General features: G+C 47.5%; 1 protein-coding gene across 4 annotated transcripts in view; it reads right to left on the bottom strand.

Annotated features, from left to right (window-relative positions):
* Positions 1 to 27,196, bottom strand: part of LOC146811816 (kinesin-like protein KIF22-A) — a 58,359-nt gene that overhangs the window by 16,092 nt on the left and 15,071 nt on the right. For 3 of the 4 annotated variants that reach the window (XR_014966783.1, XM_085618812.1, XM_085618811.1), the window contains exon 2: positions 9,023 to 9,191. Coding sequence is in view for 2 of the 4 variants with exons in the window: in XM_085618812.1 (XP_085474938.1) it covers positions 9,023 to 9,127 (105 nt within the window). In the remaining 2 variants the exon portion in view is untranslated. Of the gene's footprint in view, positions 1 to 5,309; positions 5,534 to 9,022; positions 9,192 to 27,196 lie in introns of all 4 variants that reach the window. The other variant, XR_014966784.1, reaches the window with a different exon arrangement.

Genomic DNA, 27,196 nt, shown 5'->3' on the forward strand with positions numbered 1-27,196 from the left:
GTATGACTATTGATGAGTATCCCCTGGAAGAGAACCTGCTTTTACCTATTCTGAACCGCAGTTGAAGTTCTACAGCTATTGGGGAGAGGAGTTGGCCCAAAGGCTAGGGCAGTCGACCTTGAATCTGGGAAACTGGGTTAGAGTCAGCAATTACGCTGAACATCATGTGATTCTGGGCAAATCTCTTAATCTCCCAGTGCCTAACAAAAATGAACGTGTCCTCATGTAACTCAACAGGTGCTATGTAAAGCGCTCCAATACCAGGTACCTTCGGGTCAAGTTCCCGCTATATAAAACTGTTAATTTTTTTTTTTTTTTTTTAAGTTAGGAAGAAAAAGGTAGCAGCCTTAGATAGCTAAGACCTCGTCATAGCTGTTTTGAAAACCACCCTGGCCCAAAATAATTCCCCTAGTGAATTGTTCTTAACCTATGGTCCCTGGGGATCCACAAAACCTAATCAGGGGGTCTATGGTTTAGAAAATTAAACAGTGTGAATAAACAGAAGCACATTGAAACATTTTAAACGTTCTGTAAATGGGAAGAAATTTGAAACAATCAAAAAAAATAAGTTGGTATAATCAGATTGGTTTATGGGAAGAGTACAAGTGCATCAAACAGATCATAAGGCATGGATGGTGGGCAGCCCAAGTTGAATTTTAATAAAGATTCTATCTTCCCATTGAAAATCTGTACATTAAATATTGTGCATGGTTTTGTAGTTCAAATTACCAACATTGATTTGGCCACATTCTGATAAGGACTGCTACAGAGCAGCACCATCTGAAATCGCGTGGGTAACAACATAGTATATCCTATCACGAACATGTCTGGAAAATGCCACAGACGCGGCATTAGCTCTGGAAAGTAACATTACATCCAATGGAGCTTGGACTCTATGCAGCATTTAGCAATGGGTGAGGCACAAGGTCATCCTTCTGGTGATGGCCTTTAGCAGTTCGACTGACAGCAAGGACACTAGACTGCAGATTAAGAAGTGCAAAAAACAAAGGCAAGACAGCAGGCATTTTTCTTCTATTCACCCAGGTCCTGGAACATACCTGTAGCAATCTGAACCACCCCAATCCAATACAGCTCCAATTTAGGACAGATTTAAAAAAAAACAAAAAACTGCATAATGCATTAACCATCATGTCCAATCCAGCTCATCTCATTTAGTAGATCACTGAAAAAACCAAAGGTTACAAGGACGTTATAGTTAGGGTCAGACGTTACTCCTACAAAACCAGAGACATTCAGCCGTTATAGTTACCCAAGTTAACTATAAATCACACCCCCGCAATGCCGTGAGGACATCAAGTGACTTTTTAAAAAGGTTATGAGCATTAAATATATATAGTAAGGTGTATTGGTGACTTGTGGGTGCATGTGTGTGTGTACGGATGACAGAGTGGGTGCATGACTGACTGTATAAGTGAGTGTATAGGTGAGTGACTGATCGTATAAATGTATATCTGTGAGTTGATGTCCGAGTGGGTGTACGAGTTGTGTTAGTGGGCACATGAATGGTTATAAGGAAGATTGGTTGTCTGACTAACTCTATGGTTGTCGGAGGGGGGTATGTATGGATGAGTGAGGGGTATGTGGCTGTATGGGGGTACTGTGTGCATTTCTCAGAAGCTGTATGGTTGTGTGAGTGTCTGTATGGCTGTGTCGGTGATGGAGTGCATCTGTCAGTATGGGTGAGTAACTGGGTATGTGAAAGGCAGCATAGGTGAGTGACAGGGTATGTGAGTGACTGTATCCATGAGTGAAAATGAGTGGCTATATTGAGGAGTGTGTGCGTATTTCACTAACTGTATAGGTGGGAAAAGGACCTTATCACGGTCAAAACACGGCGATACATTTGCATCGCTGCTTTTACAAAGTAATTTCTTACAACGACTTGCGCTGGATGGTGCTATAGACTAAGGAATAGTGTGATTTATTATTCCAACACCTTCCCTACTGTATGTAGGCTGGAGTTGGAATAGTAAATCATTCTATTCGTAAGTCCAGCGCAAGTCGTAACTACTTGTGTTGTAAAAACAGCGATGTGATCGCGTTGTAACACCATACATCAGAGTAGGTGTTATTATTTGTATTATGGGGGGGGGGGGGGGGGGTTAATTTTTGGGTGAGTAATTGGCTGTATGGGTGAGTGTCTAGGTGTGTGAGTAGTTTTATGGTGGACTGACTCAGTGTGTGAGTGCCTGTATGGGTGTATCAGTGTATATGTCAATGGCTGTGAGTGGGTGGGTGGGTGGGTGTATGAGTGGCAGTATGGGTGAGCAACTGGATGTGTGTGTAGATCTAAGAATCAGTGAGTGGGTGTGTAAGTACTGGTAAGGCTCTGGTAAATGGGTGTGTGAATGGTTGTGTGGCAGTGGGTATATAAAAGATTCCATAGGGGCATGAGGGGTCAAAGATGCTGTGGATGATGTCAGTGATGTCATTGGAAAGGTCGTCAGTGATGTCACTGACCACGTCATGAGTGATGTAATATGTGAGGTCATAGGAAGTACATTGCAGGGACGCCAGTAAGTTAACTCAGGTAACTAGAACGGCCGAATTGCTATGGTTTTGTAGGAGTAAAATCTGACCAACTATAACGTCCCTGTAACCTTTGAATTTTTAAGTGAATGTTTAAGGTTTAACTATCAGTCATGTTTGCAGACTGATGGAGAATTGGGGCTGGGCCTTTGACCAGCTCGCAGGAATTCCGCTGCTTGGGCTTCCAGGAGGTACTAGGAGGGCTTCTATGCCTCCAAGGTCTCCAGAGGGACTTAATCCCCCAACTAGTAATGCGCTGGGAGGCATCCCAGGGCCCAGCCATGTCTTTTTTCGGCAAACACCCACCACAACTAAGTGATCACATCGCAAGCAGGACATCGCGGCGACATTTACATCGTAAGGCACAGCAGCGCGTGTAAGAAAGTGGGTTTCTGTTGCAGTAACCCCCCCCCCCTTCTTTTGCCCAATAGCTGATGCACTTTTCCTTGTTGTGCCCTGGGCTCCTGCCAATCAGGTGCCCAGGGCCTGTGTTCCTTCCCTAAAAACTGCCTAATAGCCAAAACCAAAATTGGCAAACCCTGGCCACATGTCAGCTCCTGGTAAATGGTACCCTAGGCACTGTGACCAGGGAAGGCCTCTAAGGGCTGCAGCACTCATTGTGCCACCCTTAGAGGGGACACACACACACACTTACTTGCAGGCTGAGTGTCTGGGTACAAGACAAAACAAAGTCGACATGGCACACAACCCTGTGTGCCATGCCCACCACCTACACTGCCCTGGCATACATCAGCCACCCCTCTAGCTGGGTGCCCTATGCCAGTGGTGTGGGCACAGGAGTATGAGCCCTGTGCCCCTATAGTACCCAGGTCCATTCCTGGGCACTGTAAGTGCAGTGCTGCCATTTAAGAGTACATGGTGCTGAGAGCTCATCAAACACGAACTCCACAGCACCATAATGGCAACACTGAAGAATGAGAAGTTTGGTATCAAACTTCTCAGCACATTAAACTCACACTGATGCCAGTGTGGGATTTAATGTACCAAGCACCACAGAGGGCATCTTAGAGATGCCCCCTGAAACCTAACCTACAACCCACATCTGGTCTGGGAGGCTGCCACACAGCAGAAATGTTGCTGGACCCCTGGGTGGGAGAGCCCCTGCTCAATGGACATCCTGGGCGAGGTGCTAAATCTCCTCCCCCAGAAAGGGCAGGGGGAAGCTTCAAAGGCATGCCGCCTCTGTGAGCTTCCCCAGGCCACTACAACCCCCCCCAGAATGATGGTGGGTGAAGGGAGAGTGATTAATAGGGGGACTTTAGAATAGTAATTTCACACAGGTACGTCTTCACTGGGAATCAATTTTGGATTGTTCACAAAATTTTATTGACAGGAGGACAAACATCATCTTAACAGTATTACATTTTTAATGTACATGAAGTACAATTTTTGGATTCTTTCCACAAAATGTATTGACATGAGGACAGAAAATCTGAACAGTAATACTTTTGAAAAGTACATGAAGGTTACTCCTCTTTAGTAGAAATTATACATCACTATTGTACACATTTGAAAGAACAACTCTTTATTGTATGTTACAAGGGGGAAATTAGTATAGTTAGACATAGGAATTCAGTATGTGGGCAAGGCTAGAAAGGTAGTCTGAAGCCACTGACAAATGAAAGTTGTAATGCTGACCGTCTCGCAGACATTTCCTTAGTTCGATGTGAAATACTGGGGTGAGACTACCTGTTGAAGATTGAGACATGCGCATTTCTTGGAAACTTTGCTCCTTAACCAAGATTAAGGAAATGGTACAAATGAGGGTGTAGGTTCCCAATTGAGTGGTTTAGGGAGTTGTGCCATCCCTCAATGGAATTATTTGTCTTTGCTCCTCCCTCTAAGCATGTCGAGTAGCAGTTCCACCAGTCCACAAGAAAACGTGGCTTCCTCCTGCGACCTGACCTGCTTAGATGGCCAATCCATGTGTCTTCAAAATAATTGAGGATAGGTGCCAATTTCTCCTCATTTGCCGTAAAGTAATCACTCTGTAATAGAGGTGTAGTTCTCATCTACACTTTCAGGAGGAACAAAGCAAAGTGCTGTTAATTTTTTTTTAACTCAAACTGCAGTTTGCTGTCAGACACAATCTGCAATTAGAGGAGTTTTGGGGATTTTGCACCAACAAATCTAAGAATAGTGGAAAAAACAACCTTGAAGATTTGTCTCTGAATACAATTTACTTATCGTATTCATCATTGGCAATTCAAAGTCCATTATAACCTTGCGCGGACTTTTGCCAGAGGTTTTCGATCCTACAACCGATAAGCTCACTATACGTGGAGGATTGCTTGTCTGGGAGCAAACTGTACACCAAGGGGACAACTGTGTTAAAGTACCCATGAATTGTATACATTTGATTGAAAGGGTGGGGCGTGCTTTTAAAGGTACCATCCATCATCCACACCTCGCTGTTCTCCAACCTAACCATGTTCCTGGGGGGTGCTAAAGATTAAAATGCGCATTTGGTCGTTAGCGTTGTCATATAATAAGAACGGTTCGTTGCAAGCAGTGACAGATAGTTGCGGGGGGAATACATATATCGGAAAATATTTGCGGGGTAACTTTTGGGGTTGCATGCCTGCTTTTTACGCTGTATAATCATACGCAAATTTGGGATACTAGGCATACTCGTTGCAACAGGCTCAGGGATATGTTGGGCTACCTCCTTTAAAATTGCACTGCACGGTTCATTACAGTTGACTGCCATTTCTTTCATTTCATTTACAGATACTCACTTGAATCGCTGTTGCGGAGGCAGAGTGGCTATGGTATGTGCTTCTTAAAACAGTCACCCAGAGTAACCGCTCTACCTCTGCAATGAGTGGAGTAGTATTGCACACCTCCAATGGCACCGAGGTTCAGAATTGCGCTCTTTGCAATACACGTAACCACTATGTTCTAGTAGGCGGTTTCCTCTGCTGGAGGGGAGGTATTTCGCCTTCTTTGATCCAGACATTAGCTGGTGGGGAAAGTAAAAAAATAAAAAAAAAAAAAAAAAAAAAATATGGCACATTAATATCACAGCCAAGCGATTCAGGTTGCAAGAATAAACAATTTACACCGAATGTCAATTGGTGATATTACCGTGCTTCATATCAAAATATAAACACTAAGTTATAACTTGCCGTTTGCAAGCAGCTCTTAGATGACAGTTAATAGGTCACTGTTCAATGTTCGGGTTTTAACTTGAGTATGCATGGTGTGGTAGCTCATTACCATTACTGACACACTTTCAACAGACATGAGCTTTACATTTGCGCAGACACAGCTTTACTGAGCACACGCGTTAATGTGCAAAAAGGGCAGCACCAAGTGAAATTTTTTGGGGCACAGTTTACAATTAAATTTGCGGATCTCCGTGCCAAAAGCAGTAAGCCACTGAGCTAGCTACATAAAAAAGATTTTTTTTAACCACATAAATACATGTGCTTTACAGCAGACACATTACCTACCCCTCTACGCTATTTCCTTAGGAGTCAAAACCGGGGTTGCGCTGAGGAACAAAAAGGAGCTCTGATCTACCTAGATTAAATATACTTTTGTAATCCAGATAATACATGGAGGGGAAATGTTTTAAATAGGAGCCCGCCACATCCCCCCGTGGACCGAACAGTGAAACAGCTAATGTATAATTAGAGGTCATAATAGGACAAGAGGGCGGTGGAATCAGAAGTAACATGATGAAATATTTCTCAACAGGAAGCACAGGGATACCTAGGAACTGTCCTTCAGGAGAAGTGAAAGCCAAAATAACTACTCAATTACGGGGAAGTAACTGAGTTCAGATAACAATGTTTGCATTTGAAACAAAGATGGTTTAGTGGTGTCAAACAGGTGAGAATATACAGACAAGCAGTACCACAAACAAAAACACATCACTGGTGTGCGCCCTCTAAAATAATATACCAACGGTGGAAAATAGGCATTTTTGCATTGCCTGCCTGGTTTATCTGAGAAAAACGCCATCATATGCGCTGATATGAACTATTAGTCTTGCAGACCGTGGAATCCAACCCTTGTCCAGTAGAGAGCTCCCCCATCCGTCTTTAATGCTTACTTTTTGATGAAACAGTCATTTAACAGGTCAACGATGAGGTAAGTAAACCTGAATGAGGACAGCATCGAGTAAAATGAAACACCAACAACGACCCGCCTTATATGTTAAACTAGTCAAATGCAATAAAATATGTTTCTAAGGTGGGAAGTGGATATCAGGTCGAGGGATGGGAGCCAGCAGACACTAACACGGGAAAGAAATAACGACAATTTCAGATAACTGTTACAGCGGAGGGAGGGGAGTGGACAGAATGAAGATATTCTGGCAGTAAAGATTTTCATAATAGTTCATATCAGAGCATATAGGGCAAACCTGTACAAAAGACGTGACTCCGCTGCCACCAAGTGGAAGATACTAAAAAAGCAGGCGGACGGGTTTTCGGCTACAGCGGAGTGCTGGGGACACAAGATTCGAAGATTGCAAATAAACTGGAACACTGTACCTCCACGTCGATATGGACATTTATAATCAGGTGGAAACGCGAATTATTTGTAAGACAGAGAAACTAACTTTCATTAAATGCACAGACGGGTTTAAATACACATTCCTGCCAACGTGGGGGTTCACAGCGAGATTACCCTGTGGTGATTCGCTTTATCGGCTTAATTAGCAGAAGCACGACCTAACATGCACCCAGGCCCAGGAGATATATACTCCGTAGCGGGTCCCACTGTGGCACGGAACTCCCCTTTGCGGCCGGCATGGGGAGCAACCATTTTGAATGACAAGCAAAGGTCATTTATTTAGCATCTTTGGATCAAATATCAGTCTGCAATTCCCATCTTGGTTTGAGACAAGAAAAATGATTGCATAGATCCAGAATCCTCTCTGAAGGGACTGACATGACAGCCATGCTGTATCAGACTATACCCCTTTCAACATTGCAGTGAGACTTGACAACTTACATCAGTTTGGAATCGACAAGACTTGCATCACTCGCATTGCTACAACTTACCGGTTCAGAGGAAAACGTGGGAGGGGGGGGGGGGGGGGGGGGGGGGGGGGGGGGACGGGTACGGTGAACATCGCAATCTACGCAGCAGGCCTCTGCAAGTCTCGTCTTGGAGGAGATAAAAATTCCATTAATTTATGTGCAACGAGTTCAAAGAGCGGGTTAAACGTTCAGCAGTTACTGGGTTACACTTACTGGATATGGTGGATGTCTGGGCACAGGAACGTTGGCCTCACGTCTGGTCAGCTGCACAATTGAGGCAAAAATGGGTGGATGCACGGTGGGCAACATCTTTGGTACCCCCCACCCCCCCCCAATACGTTTTTGCAAGGCTGATGGTAAGAATTTAAATAATGTAGGGATTGAAATATTTAGTGGCCAGAAAAGCACAACAAAAAAAAAAGAATTGGGAAATAGAAACTAAAGAATTGGCGTCGTGGGGAAAGGGGGCCGCAGGCAGAAAAGGGTAGAGGCGGGATCACAAGTTACACGATGTAATGACGTGCGATTTTAACGTTGGTGAAGTTTGCTACTTGCCTATAGGCATCAACGCATTCGCGTTGCACCAACGTGCGATGTAAAACATTGCGATGTGTTTGCTCTTGCGATGTATTGACGGTGTGGTTAAAGCATGCAATGGAATCGTCCGCGATGTATCGACATACATTCCTTTTTTCTAAAGGGGGAGGGGTCCCCGAGGGCCCCCCCTATACCGGGCCATTTTCTGCCCTGGGAACCCCATCCCCGAGGGCATGGCCTCACTGGGGATGGCGGATGGAGCCTGAAGGCCCCACGGTTCAGGTTGGTTCCCACCTCCTGTGGGAGCTGGCATTGTTTTTTTACACCCAGGGAGCGGCTGACATGCATAAAAATAGAGCCCCAGGACTAGGAAAAAGCATTTCTGGGCCCCCTTTTTCTCAGCCCCCGCTTGACGGATCATCCTGAAATGTAAGACCGGAACTGAAGTGAGCGGGAGTTTGGAAAATTGTGACATCGTCAGATGAAAGGTATTGGCTAATCATAAACTGCTTTTTAATAGAAATCAGGTCTTAACGAGAACTACCTACCGGAGGGGGGTGGGGGGTTGGGGGGCCAGCGCACGAGAGCGAGGTATTTACACAGTGCCTTTTGCCACTGGGTAGTAATGGAGTTTTTCTGCAGTGTAGTAACAATTCACTTGAGGAAGTCTGACGGTGGCTTGAAGGAAAAAAGAAAATTGCCTATATAAAATGTATACAACATGAGTTTCTAGTGATTCAATATTACCATGAAAAAAAAGTTATGTATAAGAGCACCAGAATAGGATGGAAAATGCTTCACTGAACAACCTGCTTATGAAGAATTTCAACTCTACCGTGGCCTCAAATTACCACCAGCAGAGGCTTGCTCTAGTTTCCTGTAAAGATCTACAGAGTAGTAGATGAACTAGCATCCATTACCTGTATTTCAAGCTTGCTCTCTTCTACTTTCTTCATAAGATCCAGGCGCTCGTGTTTTGGGGTGCTAGGACGTGGGATGCCTTTCAGCCCTTTCTTCATGAGCATCTTCTCCAGGTTCAGCAGCCTCTCCACCACAGCAGAGTCCAGACCTTCAGTCTTCAAATAAGTGCTGGAAGGAAAAAAGTGTCAAGATTAGCTTCAATAATGAAAAACTATAAAGTAACTATAGCGCAGAGTTAATTACTGGCAGCCATTGGGAGGGGGAAGACCATGCTCACCTCACCATGCGAGTCCTTTGTATACCAGTAAAGGGATTAGAGAAGACTGCTGGTGTAACAGTCCCAAATATCTCACATCTCTTGAATACTGTCAGTGGAAGAACTGGGACATCACTGAATGATCACCATCTTATTGGGGCTGCATTTCCTTGCATGGGATACTGTATGTTCAGTAAAAAGCAGAAACGGAAAAACATGGTGGAAAGAAAAGGAAAAATGATTTGAAGAAGATGAACAATTAAATGAATGATTAAATGCATCTGCAATTGCAGCAACAGGTTGTCGCCACTGGCTTTGGGGTAAAAAGTAGCCCCAATAAGATGGTGTTCAATTTAAAAACGTGTTGTTTGGGCTTGGCACGTCACCAGTGAGCACACCTAAAGATGAATTGTGTTGTTTAAAAGTGAGCTAAAAATTCAAGAAAAACGGAGTGCAACCCCCCCAGAATTGATGACATCACTGAATGATCCCAATACTTTTTTCATTTTAAGTGCGTCAGAACTGAAAAAAAACTCTTCCATGGAAAATTGAGGAAGAATAGAACAGCTTTTTTGTGAAAAGATTGTGAGGAGCATGAACGGGTTTTATATATGGTGGTCCTGCAGATATGGGGTGCTAGTGTGACTCTTTGGGATGAGGCAAACACTGCAGTGGTAGGTAATGGAGGCAGATTGTGGTTCTGTGTTCACAACATCAGTGATGAGATCTTACCATACTACTACACATCCCAGGTGCCTGTCCCCCAGCTCCCCCACACATCCCCTGATCTTTACTGACATGCTGGACAGCGGCCTTTAAGTTTGGTGGATAGAGGACGCCACATCAAAAAAAGTGGCAAAGCCAATAAATCGGGTCTTGGTAATCTAGTTTGATGGATATTTAGTTGGAATTCTATACCCATCTCTCCCATCCTAGCTAGAAAAACACAAGTGTAGGAGAGTAGGATCTGCACTTATGTTGCCCCCACTTTTTTCCTGATGTATACACTGGTTTCTGACTATAGTCTGGCTGGGTCCCTGCTAATCAGGGCCCCAGTCTGTTCTCTCTAAACGACTTGAAGTGCATATTAGATGCACTAGTGATTGGATACTGTGGTACCTTTTGAGCCCCTAGTATATGGTACCTTAGGTACCTAGGGCATAGGTACTTCACAGGCCTACCAGGGGCTGAAGCATGTATTATGCCACCCCTGGGAAGCAGACTCAATCTGACACCACAAGCCTGCTACTGCAGCCTGGGGGAGGTAGTGTTAGCACTCCTCACTGAGGTATAGGTTCCTATATCTCACCATACACACATATATAAACCTATCAGCCACCCCTAAGGCAGGCCCTATCAATCCTGAGGGCAGGGTGCTTGGTTTACAATGGGAGGGGGTGCCTCTGCATGAGCAGGACCCCTCTGCAGCTGGCAGAGTCTATTCTGTGGCGGTTTGTGAATGCGGTTAAACCATATACTCTTAAGTGCATTATAACCCAACGGTAAATGCTAACTTTGGAATGACTGCATCAAAACAGGTCGTGTTTGGTGTCAAACAACTTGGAATCATACCCCCACACCAGTAACTGGTGTGGGAGTATGATCCCACCCTTCTAGAGGGGACGACATGTACCTACTGTGGTAACAGTAGAAATCTGAAAGAGCCCTGGCATCACAAAATGGATGCCACCAGCACAGACACTGGGCTACCCTCCTGCTGCTGACAAACTCGCAGTGGAGGAGGCCCAACAATAGGAATCCTGTCACAGGGAGGGGTCACCACCTTCCAGACAGGATTGAGTGTATTGGGGCTGGGTGGGTGCACTCCTAGAGTGCTTTGAAGTCCTGCACTGGGGGAGCAGTAGGCTCCTCTGTGCATATGCCAGCTCAAACCGGTTCAGGGGCTACCTTTTCCTGCTCTGGCGCGAAACTGGACAAAGGGAAGTAGGTGTAAACACCCCCTACCCCGACCCTCCCAGAGGAGTGGTCATAGAGCTAGTCCCTACTCCTACCTTCAGTATAAGATAGGGAAACCTTGCCATTGCAAATCCGATAACCCTGGACGACGCTCTACAAGAAGAATCCTGGCCCTTCGATGTTCCACTGCCTTTGGAAGACAGAAGAATCTCCCTTGGAGTCAAGGAGTGACTCCCCTGCTTGGCAGGCACCAGAAACTCTAAATCAACAGTCGCAAACTTTCCCGCTCTTGCCGGAGTTCGAAGTTCCTGCAGCAGAAGTGGATTTCCTGACCTCGACGGCCATATTGAGTCCCCAGCAGAGCTGAGGCGAGTGGACCCCACGAGTGACTAGGAACAGCAATACCTGGGTACCGTGCACTATCATCGAGTGCAACCCCTTCACGACGTGCTACAAACTTGTGCATTGGACCATTTGTGGCCCAAGCCTCCAGCAGGTTTTGCAGCGAAAATCAGAGGCCTACCCCATTCCCAAGTGACCGTGGGCTCCTGTGAAGCATTTCCTCATGAGGCGTCTTCGCGATCCCTTGCCCGTTGGCTTGTGGGTCCCCCTAAGACTTTCGGATCAAACCAAAAGGCTCCCCTGGTTGCTCCAGGTCTGCCCTCACTCACCCTCGCTGGGTGAGTCCCTCAGACCTTGCTGGTCTGCACCGCTGACTATATTCACGTTCCACAAGACTTGCTGTTGCCAAGGCTTGTTGGCTCCAATCCGGTTACAGACACCTCAGTAAGCTGCAGACGTCGTGGGACACTCCGAATCCAGCTGCTGGTCATGGTCGATCCTTCCTCGACCTAGTGAGCGAAGAGTCAAAATACCCTTGATCACCTGAAATCACCAGACTTCCGTGGGCAGCCATCTTCCTGGCCCCGGGTCACTGGCAAGTGACTGAACACTGTCCCTTCTGCTTTCAGGTCATCTTCATCCTGAATCCACCCTTTGATTCCACCGGACACTTCTACAGTCTCCGCAAGCAGCAAATTTTTGGTCTCCATGGAAAACAGCGACGCGATCCGACACCAAACCAAAAGACACCTATGCACCCGGCTTCCCTGGGTGAGGTAACTCCTGCACTCCGGTGCCCTAGTGTGTGTTGGCCCCCGAATTACTTACCTTGTAAGTCGCTTGCTTGTAGACTTCCTCGAAGTACCCGTAAACTTTAAAAATCAAAGCGCGACTTGCTCTATTCTAATCAATAGGGAACCCACGGCTGTGTTCTCACACTGCACGCGTCTCCCGTGGGTCTTTTACTTACCTGCTTTTGCTGCATTAGTGAAGCCCCAGCGATTCTACAGGCCCTAGGCCTTGTCATTCTGCAAGTCGACTTTCCTAAACCTCTTTTTTAGTATATGGTCTGGTACGCCCCTAGGGCCCCAGCCATATTTGTGCTTAACTTACTGTGAAACGTTGACATTTGAATGTGTACCTGGTTTCTAATCTCAGATTAGTAGAGTGTGACTAGAAATAAATACATATATATTTGATATATATACCTGTGTGGAGTCAAGAGATTATAAGGTAAAACAAGCTGCTTTACAATACTCTGAGACTTAGCCTGAAGGCTGCTCTCCACAGCTACCACTAGGATAGCTTTCTTTTAAAGGGTGTCTTAAACCTTTCTACCATAACAGTCGAATTGGACTGGTGCAAGGTGGCCACTGTAACTAGTGACCAGCATATGCCAGGCCAACTTCTCACAACAAGCTACTACCTAAACCTAGCAGGCTCATACTTGTAATAAAAAAATAAACACACACACACACACACATACACCCGACATGCAATTTTAACTTAAAAGTAATGGTGTTTCCTAGCAGACAGGAATGCTTAGAAGAACAAGCATTTGCAATGCAATAGGTCTCGCATTTGCGAAATTTTAAGCTCTTGGCATTGTAAATGGCAATGCCTTTTATTTATCTATTTTCGAAATAAACACATAGATAAAAGGTTTGTCATTTACAATGCCAGTAGCTCAATACCACTGCAGGAGAGACACGTAGAGCTCTGCCAGTGCGCCTCGATCTTACCCTATTATTCTCGTACTGGAACGAGCACCTCAGTCCACACTTGCAACGCTCCGACAATTCCAGTATTGCAACAAGAACACCGTACTATCCGAGGGCTGAAGACTCACTGTCTGCCATGCCAGTGCCCCTCAATGCTGAGCCTTGTACTTCTGAGGCCAATTCAGAGCTCTACCAGTGTGACTAAATCCTGATCTGCGCCACCCTTGCCATACCACAAAGACCCACACGCAGCTCTCCCAGTGCATCTCAATTGTGGATTGCAGCCCCCTTCCGTTTGATTCCAGCTCCGAGACCACACACACTGCCCTTCTAATGCAACTCCTTCCAAACGTACACCCCTGCCATTCCATCACATACCGCTCCCCCAGTGTACCTGCAGCTCTGATCCCACAAGCTGCTCTTCCAATGCACCTCACTCCTAACTTACATCACCCCCTCCATTCACCCAGATCACATACAGCTCCCCCAGTCTGAGAAAATGGCTCTGTATTATACTGTTCCCAAATAGGTACAGTGTGTACAAAGTTCACAGTCCCCAGAGGTTTGGCAGAGGCAAAAGTTAGATATAACCTTACTCTCTAAAGTGGTAGCTTGGTCGAGCAGTAAGGCAGTATCAGAGGACAGTGTAAAGCATTTGTTGCACACACTCAGTCAGCAAATGGTCTCACACACTCAATAACTGAACTCTAGGCCAATGGATTATATAAAAATATGGTAGTTTTATTTTAGAAACAATAGTTATCAAAAATATACTTTCTCAGAATGAGATGCTTTAGTTAAATACTTTTGCAATATGCAATTGACTTTTGTAGGTAATAGCTGCAGGTTGTTGCACTAGGCAACACAATTTAAAACACCATAGTACATTGAGCTCAATGGGAATTTTATGTTATAAGCAATTGATTACTTTCAGGATTGCTTTTCTAACTCCAGGACTGGATCCTAGATTCAGTCCTGGGACAGGTCTTGGAAACAAGTGAGTACATTCGTTTTAGTTACTATTGTGATTTTTGCTATTTTATAAGTGGACACTTTTTCTGTTCAAATTACCCATGTTATCCTATGGAAGTAATTTCACTTAAAAGTTAAGTGGGGTTATGGTTACTTTTTCTAGGTCCGTGTTGGGTCCTAGATCCAGCACTAGTGTACCACCTGTAAGCAGTTGAGAAACAGCGTTTAAGTTATACAGGCGATTTTTAAGGAATATTTATACGTTTGTAAAATCAACACAGAAGAAACTTCATAGAGAAACAGTCAATGATTCCCTATGGAAGAAAATTCAAGTTACGGGTAAAGTATGTTCTCGTTACTTTTGTAATCCAGTACTGGGCTCCTAGGCTCTGGGCGGGAACATCTACCTAAAACAGGTAAGCATTTATGTTTTCACAGTTGGTACGATTTTTAAAGAATATTTGTAGTATGCAAAAAAAAAAAAAATAAACCCAGAAGAAATTTCACAGAAAAACAGTCAATGATTTCCTATGGCAAAAAATTCAGTTAGAGGTAAGTAAGATTGTGAGTACTTTGCAGGGTCAATGCTGGGCACCAAGATCCAGAACTGGTATCTCTCCTAATAGCAGGTGAGTATTTCCGTTTGTTACTCGGTTGATTTTAGGTGAATATTTTAAAGTTTAGAAACTCCCCACTTAGAAGAAATTTCAGAGAAAACCAGTCAGTGTTACCCAATGGAAGAAAAGTGAGTTATCAGCTTTTGGGCAAGTACTCTACTGGCAGAGTTAAGGTTCTGGGCACACCCAGGGGTCTCCCAGGGTCAGGTATGTAGTTGTTACACCCTCAGCGGCACAGGGGCAGCCGGGTGCAGAGTGAGTTAGGCCCAATGTTATCCTATGGGAGGCGGGGGGGAGGGGGCGCGGTTGGTGGCTGCTGACCAGCAGGCCACGCGGTTGTGGGAGCTGGGCTCCTGGTCACTTGCTCAGGGCAAATGGGGAAGTGGATACACTGCCAGGACCACTCGTACGGCTGGGTGCTTTTGTGCCTTCGGGCACTCAATGGATTTCAATGGGAAAGCTCAAGGACTAAAAGGCTGCAAGCTCTGAGACGAAGATTCTTCAGGTGCCGGATTCGGTGTCAGTCGCCAGGGGGACGTCCTCGGGGTCTTTGTTTACTCCAGCACAGACCAGGCTTGGTGGGTGCAGAGTGTGCAGGGTTCGCGGTTCCGGGAGAATGCCAGGGGTTAGAAGGATTAGTTACTTACCTGTAATCCTAGTTCTCATCCAGGGGTATACTCAAAGTCATGATCTATGAATAATCCCCGCCCATGTGCGGGATCCCGGAGCATATAGAAAATACATATATTTGCATATGTGAGAACATATACATGCAGCCTAAAATGTTTCAAACATGGCAAAAATGCTAAAATTACATAGGTTTGCATTGTAGTACCCATAAGGAAAAAAAGGAAGCACTAAACCAATTGCCCTACAACAATGCTTTATTGCCATCAAGCAAACTTGTAATTGCAGGTATTTGCCTGTAGGCTGCAGCAGAGTATCAAGAAACAGAAAACTGACACCTTACCTTTAAGGCATTAGAGTAGGGGGACTGTGCCTTTAAGACCTGTAGGAGACCCCCTGCTCCCATGATGCACCACAGGTGACAGTTAGGTCAGTTATTTTTGACGGTGCACATGCACCAGAGTAGATCTGCAATCAATAAACAATAACTTGAATAGAATGCTCGTCCGGGGAGGTGGGTGGGTCGCTTATGACTTTGATGAGTATACCCCTGGATGAGAACTACAATTACAGGTAAGTAACTAATCCTTCTCATCCAGGGGATACTCATCAAAAGTCATTATCTATGAATAGAGTAGCAAGCCCATACCCAAAGTCTCGCGGACGAGCAATAGAGCATATGGAACATGAAGTAACATCACATTCAAACAGCAGTTATGCAAAGAAATTCCTCAAAGAGGCCTGCCCCACCTGGGCATCGGCCTGTGCATCTGAATCTAGGCAGTAATGGCGTGTAAAGGTATGTATCGAGCGCCATGTAGCCAGATATCGGAACGTTGCGAAGGAGAGCTGTAGTAGAAGCTTTCCCTCTGGTAGAGTGTGCTCGTGGTCTGCCCTACAGAACCTTGTTGGCTAGTTGGTAAGACAAGGCTATACAGGAAACGATCCATCTAGAAATAGATCTTTTGGAAGCAGCCAACCTGGTATTTGTTAAACCATAATTAACAAAGAGCCGGTCAGACTTTAAGCGAAAAGGTTTTAGCAAGGGAAAACTTCAATACCCTCCGGAGGTCTAGAGAATGTAAGGCTCTCTCCGGGGGAGTGGTTGGTTGAGGCAAGAAAGTGGGCAACGTGATAACCTGATTTATGTGAAAATCCGAGACCACCTTGGGCAGGAAGCTCGGATGAGTCCGCAGCACCACTATTGGCGTGGAAAACACTGCAAGGCTCCTTGCAGCACAGGGCCTGAATCTCACTTACCCTGCGGGCTGAAGTGATGGCTACTAAGAAAGCAGCCTCCCAGGTCAAATGCTGCAAAGATGCCTTATGTATAGGCTCAAAAGGAGCACCCATCAACTTGGTGCGAACAATGTTAAGCTCCCAGGGAGCAGAAGGGGACCTCACTGGTGGAAACACTTTAAGCCCCTCTAGGAAATCTTGGACTACAGGCAGTTGAAAGAATGAGGTCTGGGTAGGGGACTTTCTATAAGCTGTGATAGCAGCTAAGTGGACCCTGATGGAGGAGTACTTTAGGCCAGACCATGCCAAGTGCAGTAAGTATGGAAGTATCACTTGCGCTTGACCTTGAATCAGATCAAGAGCGTTGTCTCTACACCAAAGGAAAAGCCTCTTCCGTTTGAAGGCATAGGCCTTCCTAGTGGAGGGCTTCTTTGCTTCTCGAAGAATGTTCATACAGTCAGCCGAAATGTCTAGATGTCCGTACTGGATGACTTCAGGAGCCATGCAGTCAACCGGAGGGAGGGGAGATCGGGATGGAACACTCTCCTCTGGTTCTTGGTCAATAAGTCCGGGAGGCAGGGCAGCCTCTGGTGTGGAACCTCTGACAGTTGAAGGAGATCCGGGTACCCCCACCACCGGCGTGGCCACTCCGGTGCTATCAGGATTATTCTGGTGTTGGCCCTGTAGAACTTCTGTATGACCGCCGGGATGAGAGGGAGAGGAGGAAAAGCGTACAGCAATGTCTGCGACCAGCTGATCAAAAGTGCATTCCCCTGTGATCCGTGCTGGGGGAACCTGGAGGCGAAGACTGGGCATTTCTTGTTTGCCGCGTCTGCGAACAGATCGATGTCCGGCACCCCCCATTGCTGGAAGACCTCTTGGGCGACTTAGTCATTGAGCACCCAGTCGTGCGCTTCTACGAAGTCTCTGCTGAGGCAGTCTGCCGGAGCGTTCAGGGTTCCTGGCAGGTGGACTGCGATTATTGAAAGGCCTCTCGCCAGCAGCCAACGCCAAATGGATTGGGCCTCCAGAGACAGGACTTGTGACCTGGTGCCTCCTTGCTTGTTCAGATCGAACATAGTTGTTGTATTGTCTATCTGAATCTGAATGTGGCTGGATTGAAGAGACGGGTACAGGGATTTGAGCGCCAGATGGACCGCCCGTAGTTGAAGTTGATGTGATAACTCCTTTCTGTCTCGGACCAGAGACCTTGTACCTGAAGCTGGTCCATATGAGCTCCCCAGCCTGGCATGGAGGCATCTGTGACCACTGTCTGTGTTGGGAGGCATCTGATGAAAAGGGACCCCTTGCAGCAGGTGAGAACATTTCATCCACCATCTGATAGAGTCCCTGGCAGCTTGGTGGAGGAAAACACGATCTTCCCAGCGACCTGACCTAGGAGACCATTGATCATAGAGTGCCTGGTGTAGAGGCCGCATGTGAAGGCATGCATTGGGCACAATGTAGATGCACGAGGCCATCGATCCCAGTAGTGAAGACACTTGCCTGGCTGTGGGAAGTGCAGTGTCGAGAAGAGTGTGGCACTTGAGAAGCATTGATGACAACCTCTCCTCCGAAGGACACACGCTTGCCTCTGCGGAGTCCAGGGAGGCGCCCAGATAGTGTATCCCTTGAGTGGGGTTGAGGACCGACTTCTTGTAGTTGACTTGCAACCCCAAGGACTGCAGCAGGTTGAGGCAGTACGAGAGATGGCGCTGGAGCAGCGCAGGTGTGGAACTTTTCATGAGCCAGTCGTCTAGATAAGGATAGACGAAGATCTTCTGCTTGCGGAGGAAGGCAGCCACCACCGCCATGCACTTGGAGAAAGTGCATGGGGCGGATTTGAGGCCGAACCGAAGCACTCTGTACTGGTAGTGGTGACGAGAGACCTGAAACCTGAGGAATTTGCGATGTTTCACTGAGACAGGACTGTGGAAGTAGGCGTCCTGCAGGTAGATGGCACACATCCAGTCTCCCTGGTGAAGGTGCGGAAAGATTTGATGCAAGGCTAGCATTCTGAATTTTTCCTTTCTGATAGACCTGTTCAGCAGGCGCAGGTCGAGGATAGGTCTGTGTGGTTACTCCTCGCTTTTGAACTAGAAAGTAGCGGGAGTATACCCCCCCTGGTTTCTTTGGAGAGGTGGGACTTCCTCTATGGCTCTCTTGGAGAAGAGAATAGCTACTTCGTCCTGTAAAAGCCGATTTTGAAGTTGAGGAAGGTGCTTCAATTGCGGGGGCACTTGCAGAGGGGGAGACTTGAACCTTAGCAAGTAACCATGCCGCACAATATTCAGCACCCATTTGTCTCTGGTTATGGTTTCCCACTCTTCCAGGTGAAAAACGATACTCCCTCCCACCGGAGTGGCAAACGGGCGCGGAGGAAGTAAAGCCTCACTGTTTGGGAGGCTCCTTCGAGGTGGACTGCTGCTGCTTGGTGTTCCCTCTTCCTCTGCTGGAATTGGGGTCTCTGTTGGTTCTGGGAGGACCATTGAGGGGTTTGAGCCCTCTGCTGAAAGGAACGTTTGTCGCTCTGACAAAAGCGCTTCCGATATTCTTTGCGCTTCTCCAGCCCAACAGCCTTGACGGTATCCATTTCTGTTTTCATTTTATTCATTGCGTCATCGGCGTGAGCCCCGAACAAGGAAGAACCGTTAAAAGGCAGGTTTAAAATCTTCTTCTGCGCATCAGGCTTAAGGCCTGTTACTCGCAGCCATGCTGAACGCCGAGAACAGACGCCATGGGAGTAACCATGAGCGGCAGGATCTGAAGGATCCGCTGCCGCACTTATGATTTGATTGGCTACAAGCCCACCTTCAAGAAGAATCTCGTTGAAGTCCTGCCGGTCCTCTTTAGGGAGCTTTTCAGTGTACCTTGAGAGAGAGAGCCCCAAAGAGATAGGTCATATCGCCCGAGAAGGGCTGAGGCACTTGCAACTTTGATGTACAAAGCTGATGTATTGCACATTCTCCTGCCATAGCAGTTCATCTGCTTACTGTCCTTCTCTAAGGGGGAGGAGGGGGGGGGGGGAAGAGAACAGGAGATGACACTGACTGCGACCTCATGGCAGCCGCCACAATGACTAAGTCCGCTGGTGGATCAACTGAGGAATAAGGGATCCTCGGCTAGGGCCTTGTATTTTTTGGCGATCCTGGAAGGCACGGAGCACACCGTAGCAGGGGTGAGAAATGTGGCCATAGCTGGTTCCAAGAGTCCTGGCACCAAAGGAAGCAGTGGTCTGGGAGCTGTGCGATGGTGTAAGGTGTCAAATATGATCGATGTGGGAACCACAGGGGTGTGCAACGTGATGTTCAGTTTCTGCGCACCTCTACCCATGACATCGGAGAAGGTAGCGAGGTCATCGATGGGAGACACCCGCGATGGAGGAGTCAAGGAAAAGGTTGGAGAATAGCCCCGGACCACGTAGAGGAAGACCATGTGGGTGATCTGGTGCGTCATCTTTGTGGGGACGATCGCTGTGATGAACCGTGGACCGCGATCGGCGTGTGGAAGGCGATCTTGGTCTCCTGGGAGGAGACTTGCCTCTTCGCGGTGAGATCCTAGAGGGCGAATACGTGCAAGAGTAGTCCGAGCCCGGACTTCTGCAGTCACCTGTACCCACAGCCTCCAGCCAGCGAGGCGAGAGACCATACTTTTCTGCAGCTTTAGGAGATTTATCCGGAGAAATTTGCACGATATGCAGTCCAGGGGATGATGACTGGTTCCCAGATGACGATCTAGACCTGGACATCACTTTACGCCGGGTCCCCTCTGTGGCCGCTGCAGTTTTATCCCTCGACGTCGAATGCCTAGAAGTCGATGAAGTCTGCGTCTCCATCGGTGTCGATCGAGGGGGATCTGCTCTGGGAACGCTGTTCCGCTCTAGACGGTGGCCTAGACGTCGATCGCCTACGGCGATGTGGAGACCTCTACGTTGACTTTTGCAGTCGGCCTGGCGATAGACGTCGACCTTCGCCGTCGGGCTGGTGATAGACGTCAACCTCCCATGACGTCGATCTTCTTGACGGCAAGTGATGGGACTTCGACGAAGCTCGACATCGACAAGCCCACTTACGACGGAGAACTTCTCGACGCCAACCTCTGAGGGTGGCGGAGAGAGTCTCGACGTCGACAGAAGCCTCAACGGAGACTTTCCGGGTTTTATAGGACCAACAGCCTTTGAGCCCGAAGTGCTGTGCCTCGACGCCGACTTACTTGCATGCGGCGGAGAATTTTGACGTTGAGATGTTTCGTCTCTTGACGCCGAAGAATGCTTGGGTCTTTGACGGCGCCGGCAAATCTCCTGTAGCCTTCTTCCTGGACTCAGGAGAGGTGGTATGTCGCTGTTTGGCTGAAGAAGGCGGTTTGAAGGGTCCATGGTCGCCTCCAAGACGGCTTCTTTCCTTCTCCAGCTGGGCATGAAGCTTTATGCACTCTATCACGTAGAGTCCGCCTGGAAAATTTCTGGCAGTGGGGGCACTGGTAAGGATTGTGTGAGGATGAGACACAATACACAGTGTGGATCTGCCAGTGCCATCTTATTGCCACAGGAAGGGCATTTACTGAATAAGGCTGGCATTCTGACTGGAAAAATTTAGTAGTAAACCAAAATACAGCAGAATAAGCTTTAAGAAGTCAGAAAATGTCGAGTTTTCTGAGAAAATCTGAAGAAAAATCACTGTCAAAAAATTGAAGAGCTCAAGCTCCAGGATCCTCATAGAAGGAGCCGGAAAAAAGAACAGACCTGTCACCTGTGGTGCATCATGGGAGCAGGGGGGTCTCCTACAGGTCTTAAAGGCACGGTCCCCCTACTCTAATGCCTTAAAGGCAAGGGGTCAGTTTTCTTTTCTCGATACTCTGCTGCAGCCTACAGGCAAATACCTGCAATTACAAGTTTGCTTGATAGCAATAAAGCATGGTTGTAGGACAACTGGTTTAGTGCTTCCTTTTTAGGTCTCGCCTTGCTATCGCGTAAGCGATCGCAAAGCGAGACTATTGTAAGGGGCTTTTAAAAGTGCTCCCAAAAAGCGGATTGAATGGCTAGCACGCGCACAATCACGCGCATCGTGCCGCCATGCAATCCGTTTGGCATCGCACTTCAAAGGGTCCGCTCCCCCGCCTGGAATGTGCTCCCCCGCCAAGCGCGCACGCGCGCGCCACGCTCCGCCGGGCTTGTGTGTGTCACTTTGCCACGTTCGTGAGGGTATTCTCACGCTTCAGACTGATGATAAATGGCCAATTGTAAAAGGCTGTGCCCATCTCAAGTTTTTGTTGGTGCTCGGAGCTAGTGAGTTGCACAATTACTAAGCATGCATAATCTGTTTATATATTGCCAGTGCTAGAAATACTTTCCTCTCCTTTACTCTAGTCACGTGCAGTGGCGTATTTCCACTGAGGTACTGCGCAGAAAATGGAAAATGTTGTAAGGCTTAGAAGTAGTTGCCACAGTCAGTCAAACGTATCCGTGGTTATTGTATCCATCTGTACGTATTTTTTTCTACGGGCAATTTAAAAAAAGGTATTCATTTGGATGGTTAAATATCACCCTTTCTGTAAGCATTTTAACGGCATATTTATTCACCAGTCAGTTGTACTTTATTAGTACTCTGCAAACTGCCAATGTAGGAAACATGGCAACGCAATTGTTGAACATTTGGTAACATGCGCCTTTGGTTTTGAATGTAGGAATGCTATTACTATTTAAATTAATATATTGATAACACTGAATCGGTGTGATTCTTCAAGGCATACCCAATGCGTTAGTAGGTTATACCCAGTGCGTAAGTAGGTTATACCCAGTGCGTAAGTAGGTTATTCCTGAAACTCTTTCTTGTCCACAGTTAGGCATCAGACGAACATGTGGCAGCATCTTTTTGAACAACTCTCACAACCGAATTTCTAGGCGAGGTGGTGGTGCGCTATTGTTGTTTCTTAGGAGAGCTGTATTGCTTTAAACTTAATTGAAATGTGTCCTGTTATTTCTCTCTCCGATAGAGTGCGCTGCGAGTTTTTTCAGGTGCGTCAAATGACAGGGCACTACAGACAAGTTAAAAAAACAAAAACGCATTTTACATAGCATACATTTGACTATCTGTGAAGTTACTTTTGCCTGCAGCCAGTATTGTCTGACATTCCACATCCTGCTGCACTCTTGAGATGTGTGTTGCATTGAGGGAAAGCTTTAAACAAAATTACCGTAAAGGCTCTAAAACGAGCCCTGATGATTTTTTGTTCACTGCTGTAGCGGTGCAAGTGCGTATCCTGTAACTAACGTAATAGTATTATTTTTATCTTCAGACAGCATTTTACTTTTGTTTTAAATGTGCTTCTGGCCTCTGTTCATTCAGCGGCTGTTTGGTCACTAACAAGTAACAGGAGGTTATACGCATTAAGAGACTTTTGAGCCTCGATAAACATGCTTTGTTTAGAAGAGAGCAGACACTTAACCGAGGCTCCGTTAACCCGAGGTGCGCAGCAATTATTTTATGGAAAGTTGTTGCCTCGATGCACCACTCGTTTGCTTTAACGCGATTATACGGTAACATTTTATCGTTCCCTTTCAGACAATTGGCGGGGTCAGACGGGAGTAAATTTACGTCACCTGATTCCCCAGATATTGGCGAATCCCTCTGTATCCGGTAGAGCGGCCCCGCTTCTTTAAACACTGGTAAAGCGTTGCCCCAAGTTTCCACCCCACCGGTAACAGGGAGTGGGGGTTTGCGAATCCCAGCTTCTTTGTGCTGTGTCCGCTCTCTGCAGCCATCCACCCTTCCCTTGTTGATGAGTGTGCACAGGGTGTAGTGAAGCACCGGCCAGGCCGGCTGCTAAGAAGGCTTTGTGCATTCACACACTGCAAGCGTCAGGGTGGCAGAGAAAGGGGCTTGAAAAGACACAGCTGTGGGGTGTTTATTAAAAGAATAAAGTGTTTGCTAAAGGACATGTTGTTCTTGGAAACTTTTTCTTGGAAACTTAGACACGGATGCGCTTACTTTTACTCAAGAACGGTGTGAGTTTTGTTTAATCCACGTGGAGTTCACGAAGAGTGGCAAGTTAAAAACAAGCATTTGCAATGCATTAGGTCTCGCATTTACGCAAGTTTGAGCTATTGACATTGCAAATAACAATGCCTATTGGCATTGTCATTTACAATGCCAATAGCTTTAACTTGTGTAACTGCGAGACCTATTGCATTGCAAATGCTTGTTTGCTTATGGGTTAGGGGTACTACAATGCAAACCTATGTAATTTCAGCATTTTTGCCATGTTTGAAACATTTTAGGCTGCATATATATGTTCTCACATATGCATATATATGTATATATGTATTTTCTATATGCTCCAGGATCCCGCACATGGGCGGGGATTATTCATAGATTAGATGAGAAGCTTGTTTTGAGCAGAGCCACTGCTCATGGAGTCCCAGTCTTGGTAGAGTCTCAAGGTGGTCAGGTCCTCCGGGGTTTGTGAAGTTGCTGGCCACAGGAGGTGCCGGGATTTAGCAGGAGCAGGTTCGAGGGTCGACAGGCCGGTAGGGCTGGGGCCAAAGCAGTTGGTGTCTTCCTCCTCTTAGCAGCTGCACGGCAGGTCTTCCTTCTTGTTCTTCTTTGCTTGTTCAGAATCTGGATAAGGAAGGTTCAGGGTGCCTCTAAATACTAGATTTAGGGGCGTTACAGGTAGGTAAAGGGCAGGGACCAATGGGTCCCTGCCCTGGGGTGGGTAACACCCCCTATTCTGCCACTCTCCTGTGGGAGGGGGCAGTAGCCTAGTCCTGATTGGGCAGGGCCTCCCATCTTCAAGATGGCGAGCGCCCAAAGATGTGCTTCACCTCTCCTCCCCCCCCCACCTGAGGGGTGGGGTTGGCAGGTTGGCACATCCCCTGTCCTTATTTGGGGTTTCCGGCCAGTCTTCCCACCAGAGTGGGGGTCAGAACCGGTGGGGGACAGTTTGTTGGGTACAGCAAGTAGCCTGGAGAAGCTCACAGAGGCGGCATGGCTTCGAAGCTTCCCCCTGCCCATCCTGGAGGAGGAGACCTAGCACCTCGCCCAGGATGTGCATGGTTGCAGGCCCAGGAGAGCGGGGGCTCTCCACCCAGGGGTCCAGCAACATGTCTGGGCAGCAGACCAGACGTGGATTGTAGGTTAAGTTTCAGGGGGCATCTCCAAGAAGCCCTCTGTAGTGCTTTGTACATTAAATCCCACACTGGCATCAGTGCGGGTTTAATGTGCTGAGAAGTTTGATACCAAACTTCAGTCTTCAGTGTTGACATTATGGCGCTGTGGAGTTTGTGTTTGACAGGCTCTCAGCACCATATACTCTTAAATGGCAGCACTGCACTTAGTGTCCAGGAATGAACCTGGGTACTGTAGGGGCACAGGGCTCATGCTCCTGTGCCCACACCACTAGCATAGGTCACCCAGCTAGAGGGGTGGCTGATGTATGCCAGAGCAGTGTAGGTGGTGGGCATGGCACAAAGGGATGTGTGCCATGTCGACTGTTTTGCCCTGTACCCAGACACTCCGCCTGCGAGGGCAGTGTGGTTGTGTTAGGGTACAGGGTCTCTAAGGGTGGCACAATGAGTGCTGCAGCCCTTAGAGGCCTTCCCTGGTCACAAGGCCCTGGGTACCTAGGGTACCATTTACCAGGGGCTGACATGTGGCCAGGGTTTGCCGTTTTGGCTGTTAGGCAGTTTTCAGGGAAGGAACACAGGCCCTGGGCACCTGATTGGCAGGAGCCCAGGGCACAACAAGGAAAAGTGCATCACCTATTAGGCAAAAAAGGGAGGGGGGGGGGGGGGGGGATTACTGCAACAGAAACTCACTTTCTTACAGCAGGGTGAAGCTTCAAAGGCATGCCGCCTCTGTGAGCTTCCCCAGGCCACTGCAACCCCCCCACTCTGGTGGGAAGCTTTGGCCGGAAACCCCAAATAAGGACAGGGGATGTGCCAGCCTGCCAACCCCACCCCTCAGGTGGGGGAGGCGAGGTGAAGCACATCTCCGGGCTCTCGTCATCTTGAAGATGGGAAGCCCTACCCTATCAGGACTAGGCTACTGACCCCCTCCCAGAGGAGAGAGGCAGGATAGAGGGTGTACCCACCCCAGGACAGGGACCCATTGGTCCCTGCCCTTCACCTACCTGTAACGCCCCTAAATCTAGTATTTAGGGGCACCCGGTACCTTCCTTCCCCAGATTCCAGAATACAAAGAAGAGCAAGAAGAAAGAAGACCTGCCCTGCAGCTGCTAAGAAGAGGAAGACACCAACTGCTTTGGCCCCAGCCCTACCGGCCTGTCAACCCTCGAACCTGCTCCAACCCGGCATCTCTTGTGGCCAGCAACCTCACAAACCCCGGAGGACCTGGCTACCTTTTGGCTCTAAGCCCCTGGGACTCCCATGAGTAGAGGTTCTACTCAAAACCTACCTCTAATCCCTGGCAGCAGCCCGGAACCGCAAACCCAGCATACTCTGCACCAGCCAAGCCTGGCCAGTGCCGGAGTGGACAAAGACCACGAGGACGACCCCACGGCGACTGTGACCCCGAGTCCGGCACCCAAGGACCTCCCTCGACACTCCTGAAGAAGCCTGCAGCCTCAGAACAAGGTGCCCCCCTACCACGATCAACAGAGGGTAAGATTTCCCGACACCAAAAGGCACCGCTGCACACGGCGCCCCGCGGCCCCCTGTGCCCAATCCCGGGGTACCTACCTATCCTCCAACTACCCAACTTACCTCTCGAAGTGGTGGTGGCACCTGAAGAATCCTCGGCCCGAGCTTGCTGTCTTTTTCTAAACCGGAGATTTCCCATTGAAATCAATTGAGCGCCCGAAGGTTCAGAAGCACCCTGCACCCAGCCGCCCGAGTGGCCCTGGCAGTGCAACCTCTACACCTACCTACTTCCCTGAGTAAGTGACCAGGAGCCCAGCTCCCACAGCCGCGTGGCTTGCTAGTCAGCAGCCACCAACCAAGGCCCCCCCTATCCCTCATAGGATAACATTGGGCCTAACTCTCTCTGCACCCGGCCGCCCTATAGTCGCTGAGGGTGAACCAACTGTACCTACCTGACCCTGGGGGACCCCTGAGTCTATGCCAGAACCTCAACCCTGCCAGTCGAGTACTTACCTTTAAACCGATAACTCTATTTTCTTCATAGGGTAACATTGACTGGCTTTTTCCTGAAATTTCTTCTAAGTGTGGACTTTTCAAATCTTAAAATATTCACCAATAATCAGCCGAGAAACGAAAATACTCACCTGCTCTTAGGTGAGCTCCCAGTGCTGGATCTTGGAGTTAGAAAAGTAATCCTAAAAGTAATCAATTGCATTTAACTTGAAATTCCCAATGAGTTCAATGTATTATTGGGTTTGAAATTGTGTTGCCTATTGCAGCAAACTAACTATTGCCTCCAAAAAGTCAATTGCCTATTGCAAAGTATTTAACTAAAGTATCTGAAAGTATATTTTGATACCTATTGTTGGTTCTAAAATAACCAT

Source organism: Triturus cristatus, chromosome 7, assembly GCF_964204655.1.
Source record: "Triturus cristatus chromosome 7, aTriCri1.1, whole genome shotgun sequence".
In the NCBI taxonomy this organism is placed as follows: domain Eukaryota; kingdom Metazoa; phylum Chordata; class Amphibia; order Caudata; family Salamandridae; genus Triturus; species Triturus cristatus.